The sequence below is a fragment of the Microcebus murinus genome, chromosome 19, assembly GCF_040939455.1.
Source record: "Microcebus murinus isolate Inina chromosome 19, M.murinus_Inina_mat1.0, whole genome shotgun sequence".
Classification (NCBI taxonomy): domain Eukaryota; kingdom Metazoa; phylum Chordata; class Mammalia; order Primates; family Cheirogaleidae; genus Microcebus; species Microcebus murinus.
Genome location: NC_134122.1, coordinates 20,777,822 through 20,789,467, shown reverse-complemented (window position 1 = coordinate 20,789,467; position 11,646 = coordinate 20,777,822). Strand labels below are relative to the sequence as shown.

Genomic DNA, 11,646 nt, shown 5'->3' with positions numbered 1-11,646 from the left:
GTTGCTGTGAGCTAGGCTGACTCTACGGCACTCACTCTAGCCTGGACAACAAAGCGAGAATCTGTCTCAAAAAAAAAAAAAAAAAAAAAAAAAAAGCTGGTGTGGGCCAGGAGCGGTGGCTCACGCCTGTAATCTTAGCACTCTGGGAGGCTGAGGCAGGTGGATCGCTCAAGGTCAGGAGTTCAAAACCAGCCTGAGCAAGAGCAAGACCCCTGTCTCTACTAAAAATAGAAACAAATTAATTGCCCAACTAAAAACATATAGAAAAAATTAACCAGGCATGGTGGCGCATGCCTGTAGTCCCAGCTACTCAGGAGGCTGAGGCAGGAGGATTGCTTGAGCCCAGGAGTTTGAGGTTGCTGTGAGCTAGGCTGATGCCATGGCACTCACTCTAGCCCGGGCAACAAAGTAAGACTCTGTCTCAAAAATAAATAAATAAAAATAAAGCTGGTGTGAACAAAAGCCATCTATCTGTGAACTGATGTTAGTTTGGTTAGAGCTAGGGGGCTGAGATTGGCTGGGCCAGGCCTTTCCACAAGTTTTTCCAACTCCATCTGGCAGTCTCAGCTATGAACAAACATTCTTATGAGAGTCAGGGTATCTATCTATCTCCATTTCTTGGGTTAGTTGCTTCTGTAAGGTTCCAGGATGGGCATGTAATCCAATCAGTTGGTCAGTTCTGGAAATTTCATTGGGAATCTCAGAAAAGAAGCGTTCTCCTTCTAGAGTTGCTAGGTTAGTAGGACTTAAATTTGGAGCTATAGAAAGCCAACTTGCCACTAAGAGAGGACACCCTGCCTGAGAGTGAAGCGAAATGCATAGTTAAAGCAGGACCAGAGATGGTGAACCACAGGTTCCTCGTATCTTTTGGCCCCTGTATTCAGCTGTCTGAAAGAAGTTTGATCCACTCTGGACTTTTCAATTACTTGAGCCATAGATCCCCTATTGTTTAGGCCAGCTGGAGCTGGGTCAATGAGAGACAGGATTGATAGAGGACCTCAATATGCTCACGATTTCGACAAACCTGTATACCTTAATTGTTCTCAGTTTCAACTGGCCTTGATGCCTTTCTTGGGCTCTGGGTTGTATGTCCACCTACTTCCTGATGTCCCACAAGCACATCCAAAACTGACCTCATTATTTCTCGCCCCTATCCTTATTTCCCCTCTTAGAGAAACCAAGGTCGTAAGTTCAGGCTCCGCCTCCCCGCGGGGCCTCCCGAAGGTCACCCGTTTCTTTCCTCGCCCATATCCTTGGGGGCGGTGTCCGCGTGCCCCCAGCAGCCAGGTCAGCCAGGCGCTCTAGGCTGCAGCGGGCCCTTCAAAAAGCCTCATCATCTCGCTGGTTTCCGGTACTCGGCGGCTACTCTAGCCTTCAGCAAGGCCTCGGGACTCTGTCGCCTAAAGTGCCCTCTCTATGGTTAACATATCTCCTTTGTCCCGAATGTCCTCCGGAAGGACGTTCTGGTGCAATCCCACCCCTTCCCACAGCTGTCTCTGCGGTCCCTTTTAGGCGCAACGGGAGAAGCCCCTGAAGCCCTACGAGATTCACACCTATAGATCTTAAGGGTCTGCGCGGACTAGGAGGATGGCGGAAGTAAGTATGAGGGTACCCTTCCCTTCACCGCTCTTCTCTATGGTCGCTTCCTTCCGCGACAGGAAAAGGGGTCCTGGCGCCTGCGCAAAACCGGGCTGGGCGCTCGTCACGGAGGGGGTGGGGGTGCGCAGGGAGCGGGAGCTGCCGCCGCCGCCGGAGCTAACCGCGGGGACCGAGATGCAGGTGGGACCGGAACCGGAACCCCCCCTCTTCAAGTGCCTCTTTCCTCTCCGCGTCCCGGCCCCGGCGCCTGAGAACGAGCCCTGGGTGGGAGTGGGCGTGGAGGGCCGGGCAGCGGGGCGCTCGGCCCCGCACAGTGCAGCAGTCAGGACAGGTCCTGAGGAGGCTGTGTCCCCGGGGAATGGGCGGGTGCAGAGTGTCCAGGGAGTAGGGTCGGGTCGGAGTGGATTGACCACCGGGCCCGGAGGGTCCAACCAAGCCAGGAGCGGAGCCTGCACTCTCCACCACCCGCCCTTCGGGAAATAGCAGAACTGAGCCAAGAGGCAGGTGCATCGGGAAAATGTGTCTGAGTCCTGCTTGGCAGAAGAGAAACTGAGTCACCAGCTCAGGAGCCTCAGGGTCAGCGGACCTGAAGGGGGCTGGGTTGCCTGTGGTGCAGAGGGCTGGGTGGGCCTGTGTGAGCTGAGGTGGCCTCTGGCTGGAGATTGGTCTGTGCTGTGTCTACACCTCTTGGCTCGGTTCCCCCGTGCTCCATGACTCCTGCGTCTCCTGGCTGCTTCTCGTTGGTTTGGAGTTATCCCTATGTTTGGGGCCGTCTGAGTGTGTAGGGCTTAGGCCAAGGTGATAGAGGAGGGGTCGCTGACTTTCAGCCTGGCTGTGGGTTTGAGTAGGAGTCTGAGGTTGCGGAGGGTTCAGGGAGACTTTTCTGAGCTGCCCTGGCCCCAGTTACCTTACAGTACAGCTTGGAGGAGCACTAACAAAAGAGCCATCGTTTGTAAATTCCACGCCCAGCTCTGCCACTTTCTAGTTGTAAGGCCTTGGTAAGGGTCTTCCTTTCTTTAATTTCTCTTTTAGACTATTAGAGTCGTGATACTCTTCTCCTCCATGAAGATGGTAACAATGGCAGTCATTTATTGTGTGCTTACTTTGTGTCAAGAACTGACATATTCCACTTAATTCTCCCAACAGTTCTAGCAGGTGGGGATCATTAACTCTGTTTTACAGATAACGAAAACTGAAGCTCAGAGAGGACGTGTAATTTGTCAAGATCACACAGCTAATAGGTGGCTGAGCTGAAGTTTCAGCCTAAGTCTGACATCAGAACCCATGGCCTTTAAGCAGCAGGCTAACCAGCCTTTAGAGCACACTCCCCAGTGAGAGAAGAGGGAGGTGAAAAATCCTAGGGCCCCAGCCCCTTGTGATATTTTGGCCAGCAGAGACTTGCCCTGACCCAACCCAGTCTCTCCTCTGGTGCTGCAGCGTCTGGGCCCCAGGCTGAAGGGGCACCGAAGAAGTGGGCTGGGCTGTAGCTATTCCAAGTCTCCTTCACACAGTGATTGGGTGCTGGACTCCAGGGTGAGCTTTCAAAACAATTGCTATTTCAATCCATCATCCATCCGTCCTCCTTAATGGATGACCTCCCTCCAAAAAGCTGGACCATAAGGTGCATGAGGCAGGGTCTCTAAGCTCTGTAGTCCCAGCTCTTCTCTGGCCCCATGAGAGCTGGAGCGGTAAGGCACTCCCTGGGGACAAGGACAATGCAGTGGGAAAAACAGTAGACCTGGAGTTCTGAAACTTTTCTGAGCTTCAGTTTCCTCATCTGTTAGGCTATTAAAACCTCTTACAGGTAAAGGTAAGATAACCACGTGGAATCCTCTAGAATGTCACATGGGAAGTATGTAATGAATATTGGAGGATCCATCATAAAGAAAGAGGTGATCTGGAAAAGTTGTGGGGGGTGTTTTGGTGAGGGGGAGGAAGGTGCTCCACAGTCATCTGTCAGTTGTGGATCTGAAGCCAGGGGAAGTGGCCGGGAAGGCAGCAGGGTGTGGGCAGGCTAGACATTGGAGCACCAGTTGAGTGGGGCTTGTGGGGTGCAAGGACCTGGGAGAGGGAAAGGCGGTTTGGTTCTCTTCCCCATTGCTCTATGAGGAGTCCGAACTGGCCTAGGGAGTCTCTGGCTTGGGGTGGGACTCTCCACTAGTCCCACCTCAGCAGTGACCAGGTGTATGTGCCTCTCTCTCCTGCAGCTGCTGCCGCTCAGCCCGTGTCTTCTGGCCGCTTCCCTCTTTGCTGCCCCTCCCCACAGGCTCCCCCTCTCCACCTCCTGGGGACCATCATGAATGGTGCCCCTTCCCCGGAGGATGGGGCCTCCCCCTCCCCTCCCCCCCTGCCACCACCTCCTCCCCCTAGTTGGCGGGAGTTCTGTGAGTCCCATGCCCGGGCTGCTGCCCTGGATTTTGCCCGCCGTTTCCGCCTCTACCTGGCCTCCCACCCCCAATATGCGGGACCTGGGGCTGAGGCTGCCTTCTCCCGCCGTTTCGCTGAGCTCTTCCTGCAGCACTTCGAAGCAGAGGTGGCCCGGGCCTCTGGCTCCCTCTCACCACCCATCCTGGCTCCCCTGAGTCCTGGTGTGGAGATCTCGCCACATGACCTGTCCCTTGAGAGCTGCAGGGTGGGTGGGCCCCTGGCTGTGCTGGGCCCTTCTCGATCATCTGAGGACCTGGCTGGCCCCCTCCCTTCCTCAGTCTCTTCCTCTTCTACGACCTCCTCGAAGCCGAAGCTAAAGAAACGCTTCTCCCTCCGATCAGTGGGTCGCTCCGTCCGAGGTTCAGTCCGTGGCATCCTGCAGTGGCGGGGGACCGTTGATCCCCCCTCCCCAGCGGGGCCCCTGGAAACCTCATCAGGCCCCCCAGTCTTAGGTGGAAACAGCAACTCCAACTCCTCTGGTGGGGCTGGGACCATTGGTAGGGGACTGGCAAGTGATGGAACATCCCCTGGGGAAAGATGGACTCACCGTTTTGAGAGGCTGAGACTCAGTCGGGGAGGGGGGACCTTGAAGGACGCAGTGGGGACGGTGCAGAGGGAAGAGCTGCTGAGTTTCATGGGGGCTGAAGAGGCAGCCCCTGAGCCAGCTGGCGTGGGCCGGGGAGGTGGGGCACCTGGACCTACCTCAGGGGGAGGAGGGCAACCTCAGTGGCAGAAGTGTCGCTTACTGCTTCGAAGTGAAGGAGAAGGAGGAGGAGGAAGTCGCCTGGAGTTCTTTGTACCACCCAAGGTGAGCACCCAAGGAGGGTGGGTGACTGGGAGCGAGTGATAGAGCAGCCGGGGTGGTAACTCAGCCCTGCACGTAAGCTGTGGGGTTTAGCAGCCCATCTACAGAGCTTTGCTTACTGTTTGTTTTTAAAGCTAGCTCCTGGCTCTGTGTTAGTAGCTGTGGGCAGGATGGAGAAAGCAGTGTTCTTACCTCTAACTCCCCTAGGAGGCGGAGGGAAAGATGGTTCCTATACACCAAAAACCTGGATTTGTTCTCCCTCCCAACCTAGGCATCTCGGCCCCGACTCAGCATTCCCTGCTCTACGATCACAGATGTCCGGACGACCACAGCCCTGGAGATGCCTGACCGGGAGAACACATTTGTGGTTAAGGTAGGAGCTCCGAGGTCCCCAACCCCTGGGAGTACTTGTGTTGGGGAGAAAGCTCTCAGTACATTTAAGCAAGTGACATTAGCAGGGTGGGGTATGTACATGTCCAGTGCCTTGAGAGTGTGTGCCTGGGGCTGTGGCTTTTTGGGAAGATGATGGAGAAGAGAAGGAGATGTTCCTGTTCTCAAAAACAATGTTCTGAGGCCGGGCGCGGTGGCTCACGCCTGTAATCCTAGCACTCTGGGAGGCCGAGGCGGGTGGATTGCTCAAGGTCAGGAGTTCAAAACCAGCCTGAGCGAGACCCCGTCTCTACCATAAAAATAGAAAGAAATTAATTGGCCAACTAATATATATATATATATAAAAATCAGCCGGGCATGGTGGCTTGTGCCTGTAGTCCCAGCTACTTGGGAGGCTGAGGCAGGAGGATGGCTTGAGGCCAGGAGTTTGAGGTTGCTGTGAGCTAGGCTGACGCCATGGCACTCACTCTAGCCTAGGCAAGAAAGCTAGACTCTGTCTCAAAAAAAAAAAAAAGTTCTGCTCCGAAAGAGTTTAAATGCTTTTTTTTTTTTTTTTTTTGAGTCAGGATCTTGCTCTGTCGCCCAGGCTAGAGTGCAGTGGCATCATCATAGCTCACTGCAACCTGTCAACTACTGGGCTTAAGTGATCCTCCTGCCTTAGCCTTCTAAGAAGCTGGGACTACAGGCACATGTACCATGCCTGCCTAATTTTTCTGTTTGTGTAGAGATGGGGTCTTGCTCTGTTGCTCAGGCTGGTTTGGAACTCCTGGCCTCAAGTGATCATCCTTCCATGTCAGCCTCCCAAAGTGCTAGGATTACAGGCGTGAGCCACTGTGCCCAGCCCGTGTTTTCCTTTTAGATAGCTTACATGTCTTGTACTCATTATGGGTGGATTAAGGACTCAGGATGTGGACATGGCTTGGGGGCCTCCTCCCTGACCCTGTGCTGGGTGAGGCCCTCCTCTTGTGTCCATAGGTGGAAGGCCCCTCAGAGTATATCCTAGAGACAGCTGATGCTCAACATGTGAAGGCCTGGGTGTCCGACATCCAAGAGTGCCTGAGCCCAGGGTGAGGAGCCTGACTTCTGTTACTGAGAGGACCTGGGGGTGGGGGTGGGGAGCAGCCTTGTGCCTCTCACCTGAAGAATTTCCTCCCAGCACCATTTTCCCTGTCTCTGCAGACCCTGCCCTGCTACCAGTCCCCGCCCCATGACTCTCCCTCTTGCCCCTGGGACCTCATTCATTACAAGGGAGAACACGGACAGCCTGGAGCTATCCTGCCTGAATCACTCAGAAAGTCTGCCCAGCCAGGATATGCTGCTGGGACCGAGCGAGAGCAACGACCGCCTGTCGCAGGGTAAGGATGGAGCCTCAGAAGTTGCCATGTGAGCCCCTGCTGTCACTCTTCTCTAGGCTTTGGTGTCCCATCCCTTCCCCCAGCTGCCCTGCCCCCTCTGAATGTTCGTCTTTTGTCTCTGAACATGCTAGGCACTCTCAAGCCACACGGTTCTAAGTTTGCCACTTAGAACTGTCACCATCCCCACTACACACAGGCCCCAAGCAAACTCCATTTCAGTCTTCTACATCCAGCTGTGTCACTTTTATCATAAGTCTCCTGCAGGCCACCACTCTGGCTGGAGATGACAGTTCTCTTCTCCAAGCTGCCAGAACACTTTGTAGAAATCTTTGTTTTGCTCTTAAGTCTGTGTCTCTGTATGTATGTTGATGGCACTGAATTTTGTTTTGACTCTACTTTTTGGTCTGACCAAATACACATACCTTACCCACACTGATATGCATAAAGACATACAGTATCTGGGCCCAACTCACCTTTCCAGATTCGGCTTCCACTATACCCTTTTCTCCTGACCCTCCATTCTGAGTTTCAGCTGCAGAGTGCCTGGCACACAGGCTGTATTCAGTGAACGAACAAATGAACCGTAGAATCTTAGAGCCAGAATGGACCTTACGAGTTATCAGCTCTCAGGCAGCTAAGATCAGGGAGAGGAAAGGGCTTTTCTGGGGTCACCTGAGAGTCATTGACAAAGATAGGGGCTATGCCAGCCTGATTCCTGAGTCACTGCTCTCCACATACACCTGTCTTCTGTGCACCCACTACGTATGACATTCGTGTTGGCCCAGGCCCGCTGCTCCCCAGACACCCAGGAAGGAAGGCCTAGTACTTCCCTGGCCCTGTGCTAGTCTCTGGGGCAGGATGGGGGGCTCAGAGATGCCTGAGATGATCTCCTTTCCCTCCATGAGCTCACGGTCTAACTGGATTGACAAGACATCACTCCCTATGAAAAGCAGGTCCCCAAGGTGGAGAGTCTATGCTTAGTGTCCCTTGAGCAGCACAAACAGGAGGCATGTTGAGAGCTGAGAGGAGGAAGAGAACAGGGGAAGGTGGAAGAGGTGAGAGAATGAACATGACTTGAAGGAGGCAAATGATGAGGACAGAGACCTGAGGTGGGAGGGCCCAGGATATCTGGAAAAATGGGACAGGATGATTGGGCTGAAGTGAAGGATACATGAATACAAGTTAAGGTAAAGATCAAGAGGCTGGGCCGGGCGTGCTGGCTCACGCCTGTAATCCTAGCACTCTGGGAGGCCGAGGTGGGAGGATTGCTTGAGGTCAGGAGTTTGAAACCAGCCTGAGCAAGAGCAAGACCCATCTCTACTATAAATAGAAATAAATTAATTGGCCAACTAATATATATAGAAAAAATTAGCCGGGCATGGTGGTGCATGCCTGTAGTCCCAGCTACTCGGGAGGCTGAGGCAGGAGGATTGCTTGAGCCCAGGAGCTTGAGGTTGCTGTGAGCTAGGCTGACGCCATGGCACTCACTCTAGGCTGGGCAACAAAGCGAAACTCTGTCTCAAAAAGAAAAAAAAAGGGAGGGGGGGCTGGTCACAGAGGCTCACGCCTATAATCCCAGAACTTTAGGAGGCCAAAGCAGGAGGGTGGCTTGAGGCCAGGAGTCCAAGACCAGACTGGGCAACATAGTGAGACCCCATCTCTACCAAAAAAAGAAAAGTTAAAGATGGAATTGGTATAGGTTGGGGTGATTAATAGAAGGAGGATCTTAGAGTTGGGGGTTTTGTCCTATAGTCCACAAAAGATTCCTTTTTAATGTCAAAATATTTGAGGCATTCTACCTCCCACCTCTGCAACAGTTTTTCAGCTGTTGATTCAGAAAAGATAGAGGCATTTGGATTGGAGGACCTCCCTGCAATAACTCAGCAGTGCAAGAAGCATCAAGTTAGGAACAATTGGTGAAAGCCCAGCAGGGGTCACCACCTGCAGAGCTGTTGTTGTTTGGCCCACTCACTTTGCCAGTGCACATGGGGTCAATGCTGGAGGATCTAGGAGACCAGCCCTGTGCAAGACAAGCTTCTTTTCTCTGTCTCTCTGTCTCTGTCTCTCTCTCTCTCTCTCTGTCTCTCTCTCTCTCTCTCTGTCTCTCTCTCTCTCTCTCTCTCTCTCTCCCTCCCTCCCTCCCTCCCTCCCTCCCCCTCTCTCTCTCTCTCTCTCTCTTCCTTCCTTTCTTTCTTCCTTCCTTTCTTTTTTTTTTTGACAGAGTCTCACTCTGTTGCCCAGGCAAGAGTGCTGTGGCGTCAGCCTAGCTCACAGCAACTCAAACTCCTGGGCTCAGGCGATCCTCCTGCCTCAGCCTCCCCAGTACCTGCTACCTGGGACTACAGGCATGCGCCACCATGCCCAGCTAATTTTATATATTTTTTGGGGGGGAGGGGGGTCTGGCTAATTTCTTTCTGTTTTTTTTAGTAGAGATGGGGTCTCACTCTTGCTCAGGCTGGTCTCGAACTCCTGAGCTCCAAACGATCCTCCCACCTCGGCCTCCCAGAGTGCTAGGATTACAGGCGTGAGCCACCATGCCCAGCCCACGAGGAGCTTCTTGAGTTCTCAACTTTGCCCTCCCCGTTTTATTCCAGGGGCATACGGGGGCCTCTCAGACCGCCCCTCAGCATCCATCTCCCCCAGTTCCGCCTCCATTGCCGCCTCTCATTTTGATTCAATGGAACTGCTTCCCCCAGAGTTGCCTCCCCGCATCCCCATTGAAGAAGGACCCCCAGCAGGGACAGTTCATCCCCTCTCAGCCCCCTACCCTCCCCTGGATACTCCGGAAACAGCCACAGGTACCAGAGGTGTGAGTGTGTGTGTCCAGGCCCCCGTGCCTGCCTTCCTGAAACGCCTACCTTGGGATCCTACGGATCTGACCCAGGGGGAGGAAGATGCCACTTGAGGGGAGGAGGCGCCTTGAGAGGATAGCAGGGTTCTTTTCTCCCAGGATGGGGGAGGCTTCCCTGACACCCTGGTTTCCCTCCCTCTCTCCTTCCTGAAGGGTCATTCCTGTTCCAGGGGGAGTCAGAGGGAGGTGATGGGGACCAGCCCCTCTGCGGATATCCTTGGTTCCATGGGATGCTCTCTCGACTCAAGGCTGCCCAGTTAGTGCTGACAGGAGGCACTGGCTCCCATGGTGTCTTCCTGGTGCGGCAGAGCGAGACGAGGCGGGGTGAATATGTCCTCACTTTCAACTTCCAGGGCAAGGCCAAGGTGAGTGACTGAGGAACAGGCTGTGTGTGCAGGGTGTGTGGGTGGATGGGGGGTGCCGTCCAGGGGTGGAGGGTCATGTAACTGGCGGGAGCTGAGGCTCCTGCCTAACTGTGCTTATCCTGCCCTCAGCACCTGCGTTTGTCCCTGAATGAGGAGGGTCAGTGCCGGGTCCAGCACCTGTGGTTCCAGTCCATTTTTGATATGCTCGAGCATTTCCGGGTGCACCCCATCCCTCTGGAGTCTGGAGGCTCCAGTGATGTTGTCCTTGTCAGCTATGTCCCGTCCTCCCAGCGACAGCAGGGTGAGCAGAGCAGGTCTGCAGGGGAGGAGGTGCCCGCGCACCCAAGAAGTGAGGTGTGTGCGCCAGCAAGATGGGGCGGGGGGGCTGTGAGGAGAGGTTTGCGTGGGAGAACAGGGTAGGGAAGGCTCCTCCCAAGGGGTTTGGGAGGGAAAGAACTACGCTGATAGGATGTAGGAAGGCAGAGGGCTCCTTGCTGGAGCGGGAGGCAGCTGAGGAGGGCTGGTGCATCCCCATTCCATCGGACCCCTCTGTTCCATCGTCTGTCTGTCTCCTGGATCCATCCTCCCCGGCCTTGTCTTTGCCCTTTGGGACAGCCTGGCCTTGGGCCTGCCCTCCTTGGGGACGCTCGGTCTGCTCCCCCTCCCTGCTCCCTTGGTGTCTGATGCCCCTGTCTGCTCTCTCCCTTTCCCCCGTCCCAACGTCCCATCTGTCCCCACGTTGCCCCTCCCCCCAGGCCGGGAGCAGGCCGGGAGCCATGCAGGGGTGTGCGAGGGAGATGGATGCCACCCCGATGCCTCCTCCACCCTCATGCCCTTCGGAGCGAGTGACTGTGTGTAAGTGTGGTCCTCCTCTCACCACCGCCCATGATCCATCTTCCATGGACCGGGGGGTTGGGGTGGGGTCGCTCAGGAGATGGGATGTGGGGGAGATAGCACATGGCTCCTGGGGGGACCAGCGAAGGGGAGGCTGCCACAAGAGCTTGCCTCCCTCCACAATCAGTTTGTCTTCTTACCATTCCTATCCAGAATCGAACACCTCCCATGATCCACCCCAGCCCCCTGATCCCCCTTCATGGACAGATGCCCCACATCCTGGGACAGAAGAGGCGTCGGGGGCGCCAGAAGTGGCGGCAGCAACAGCCGCAGCAGCCAAAGAGAGGCAAGAGAAAGAGAAAGCGGGCGGTGGAGGGGTCCAGGAAGAGCTGGTCCCCGTGGCTGAGCTGGTCCCCGTGGTTGAATTGGAAGAGGCCGTAGCACCTTGCACGGAGGCCCAGGGAGGCGCTGGATCTGTTGGGAACTCTGGGGTGAGCCTGATGGTGCAGCTCCAGCAGTTACCACGAGGGGGCGATGGAGAAGAAGGGGGCCACCCCAGAGCCATTAATAACCAGTACTCCTTTGTGTGAGACGCCCTACCCACCCTTTCTCCACTCTTTGTTCCCCAGCCCTTGGTTCCTGAGACTGGGCTGGGTAGGGACATAGAGATAGAAACCCCTCCCACATGCTTCCTGACCTCATTGGCCAAGGGCATATATGTTGGTACAAGCAGAGGTTCAAGAGCCCTGTTGACCCCCCAGTTCATACACTACAGGCGCCCCTTCCCCTGGGCAGAGGATTTGGGCTCCATTACCTCCCTGAGGGGCTCTTGTGGTCAGCCCCACCCCTGGGGGCCATTTCCCCATGAACCACCCCTCAGCCCAAGGAAGGGTGAGGGAGGAAGGGCTGTCCGTGATATTAAGATTGTTGTTGTTGTTGTTTTAAACAAAATGGAGAAGCATAAATAAATAAAAGGGTTTATCTCAGTTCCATCATGATGGCTGTGGCCAGTGTTTGCAG

General features: G+C 54.8%; 1 protein-coding gene across 4 annotated transcripts; it reads left to right on the top strand.

The window, feature by feature from the left end:
* The first annotated feature begins 1,390 nt into the window (after positions 1–1,390).
* On the top strand, positions 1,391–11,621 carry SH2B1 (SH2B adaptor protein 1). Of its 4 annotated transcripts, none has more exons than XM_012758933.2 (10): positions 1,391–1,779; positions 3,807–4,834; positions 5,103–5,204; positions 6,197–6,288; positions 6,401–6,576; positions 9,171–9,374; positions 9,581–9,792; positions 9,922–10,146; positions 10,548–10,647; positions 10,840–11,621. In XM_012758933.2, coding segments are annotated over exons 2-10 (2,052 nt in total). In that variant the 5' UTR covers positions 1,391–1,779; positions 3,807–3,895; the 3' UTR covers positions 10,842–11,621. The 4 variants fall into 4 exon arrangements, with proteins under 4 accessions (XP_012614387.1, XP_012614388.1, XP_012614380.1 ...); XM_012758934.2 differs by having other exon boundaries at positions 1,395–1,779; positions 9,922–10,093; XM_012758926.2 differs by lacking the exon at positions 10,548–10,647 and having other exon boundaries at positions 1,397–1,779; positions 9,922–10,093.
* The last annotated feature ends 25 nt before the right edge of the window (positions 11,622–11,646 follow it).

What these genes read in the sequence shown, in the direction of transcription:
- SH2B1 (XM_012758926.2), top strand. Translation starts at nt 3,896, where the DNA reads ATGAATGGTGCCCCTTCCCCGGAGGATGGGGCCTCCCCCTCCCCTCCC. An exon ending in TACTCCGGAAACAGCCACAG is followed by an intron (nt 9,375 to 9,580) that starts GTACCAGAGGTG and finishes TCCTTCCTGAAG; the next exon opens with GGTCATTCCTGTTCCAGGGG. An exon ending in GTCCTCCCAGCGACAGCAGG is followed by an intron (nt 10,094 to 10,839) that starts GTGAGCAGAGCA and finishes ATTCCTATCCAG; the next exon opens with AATCGAACACCTCCCATGAT.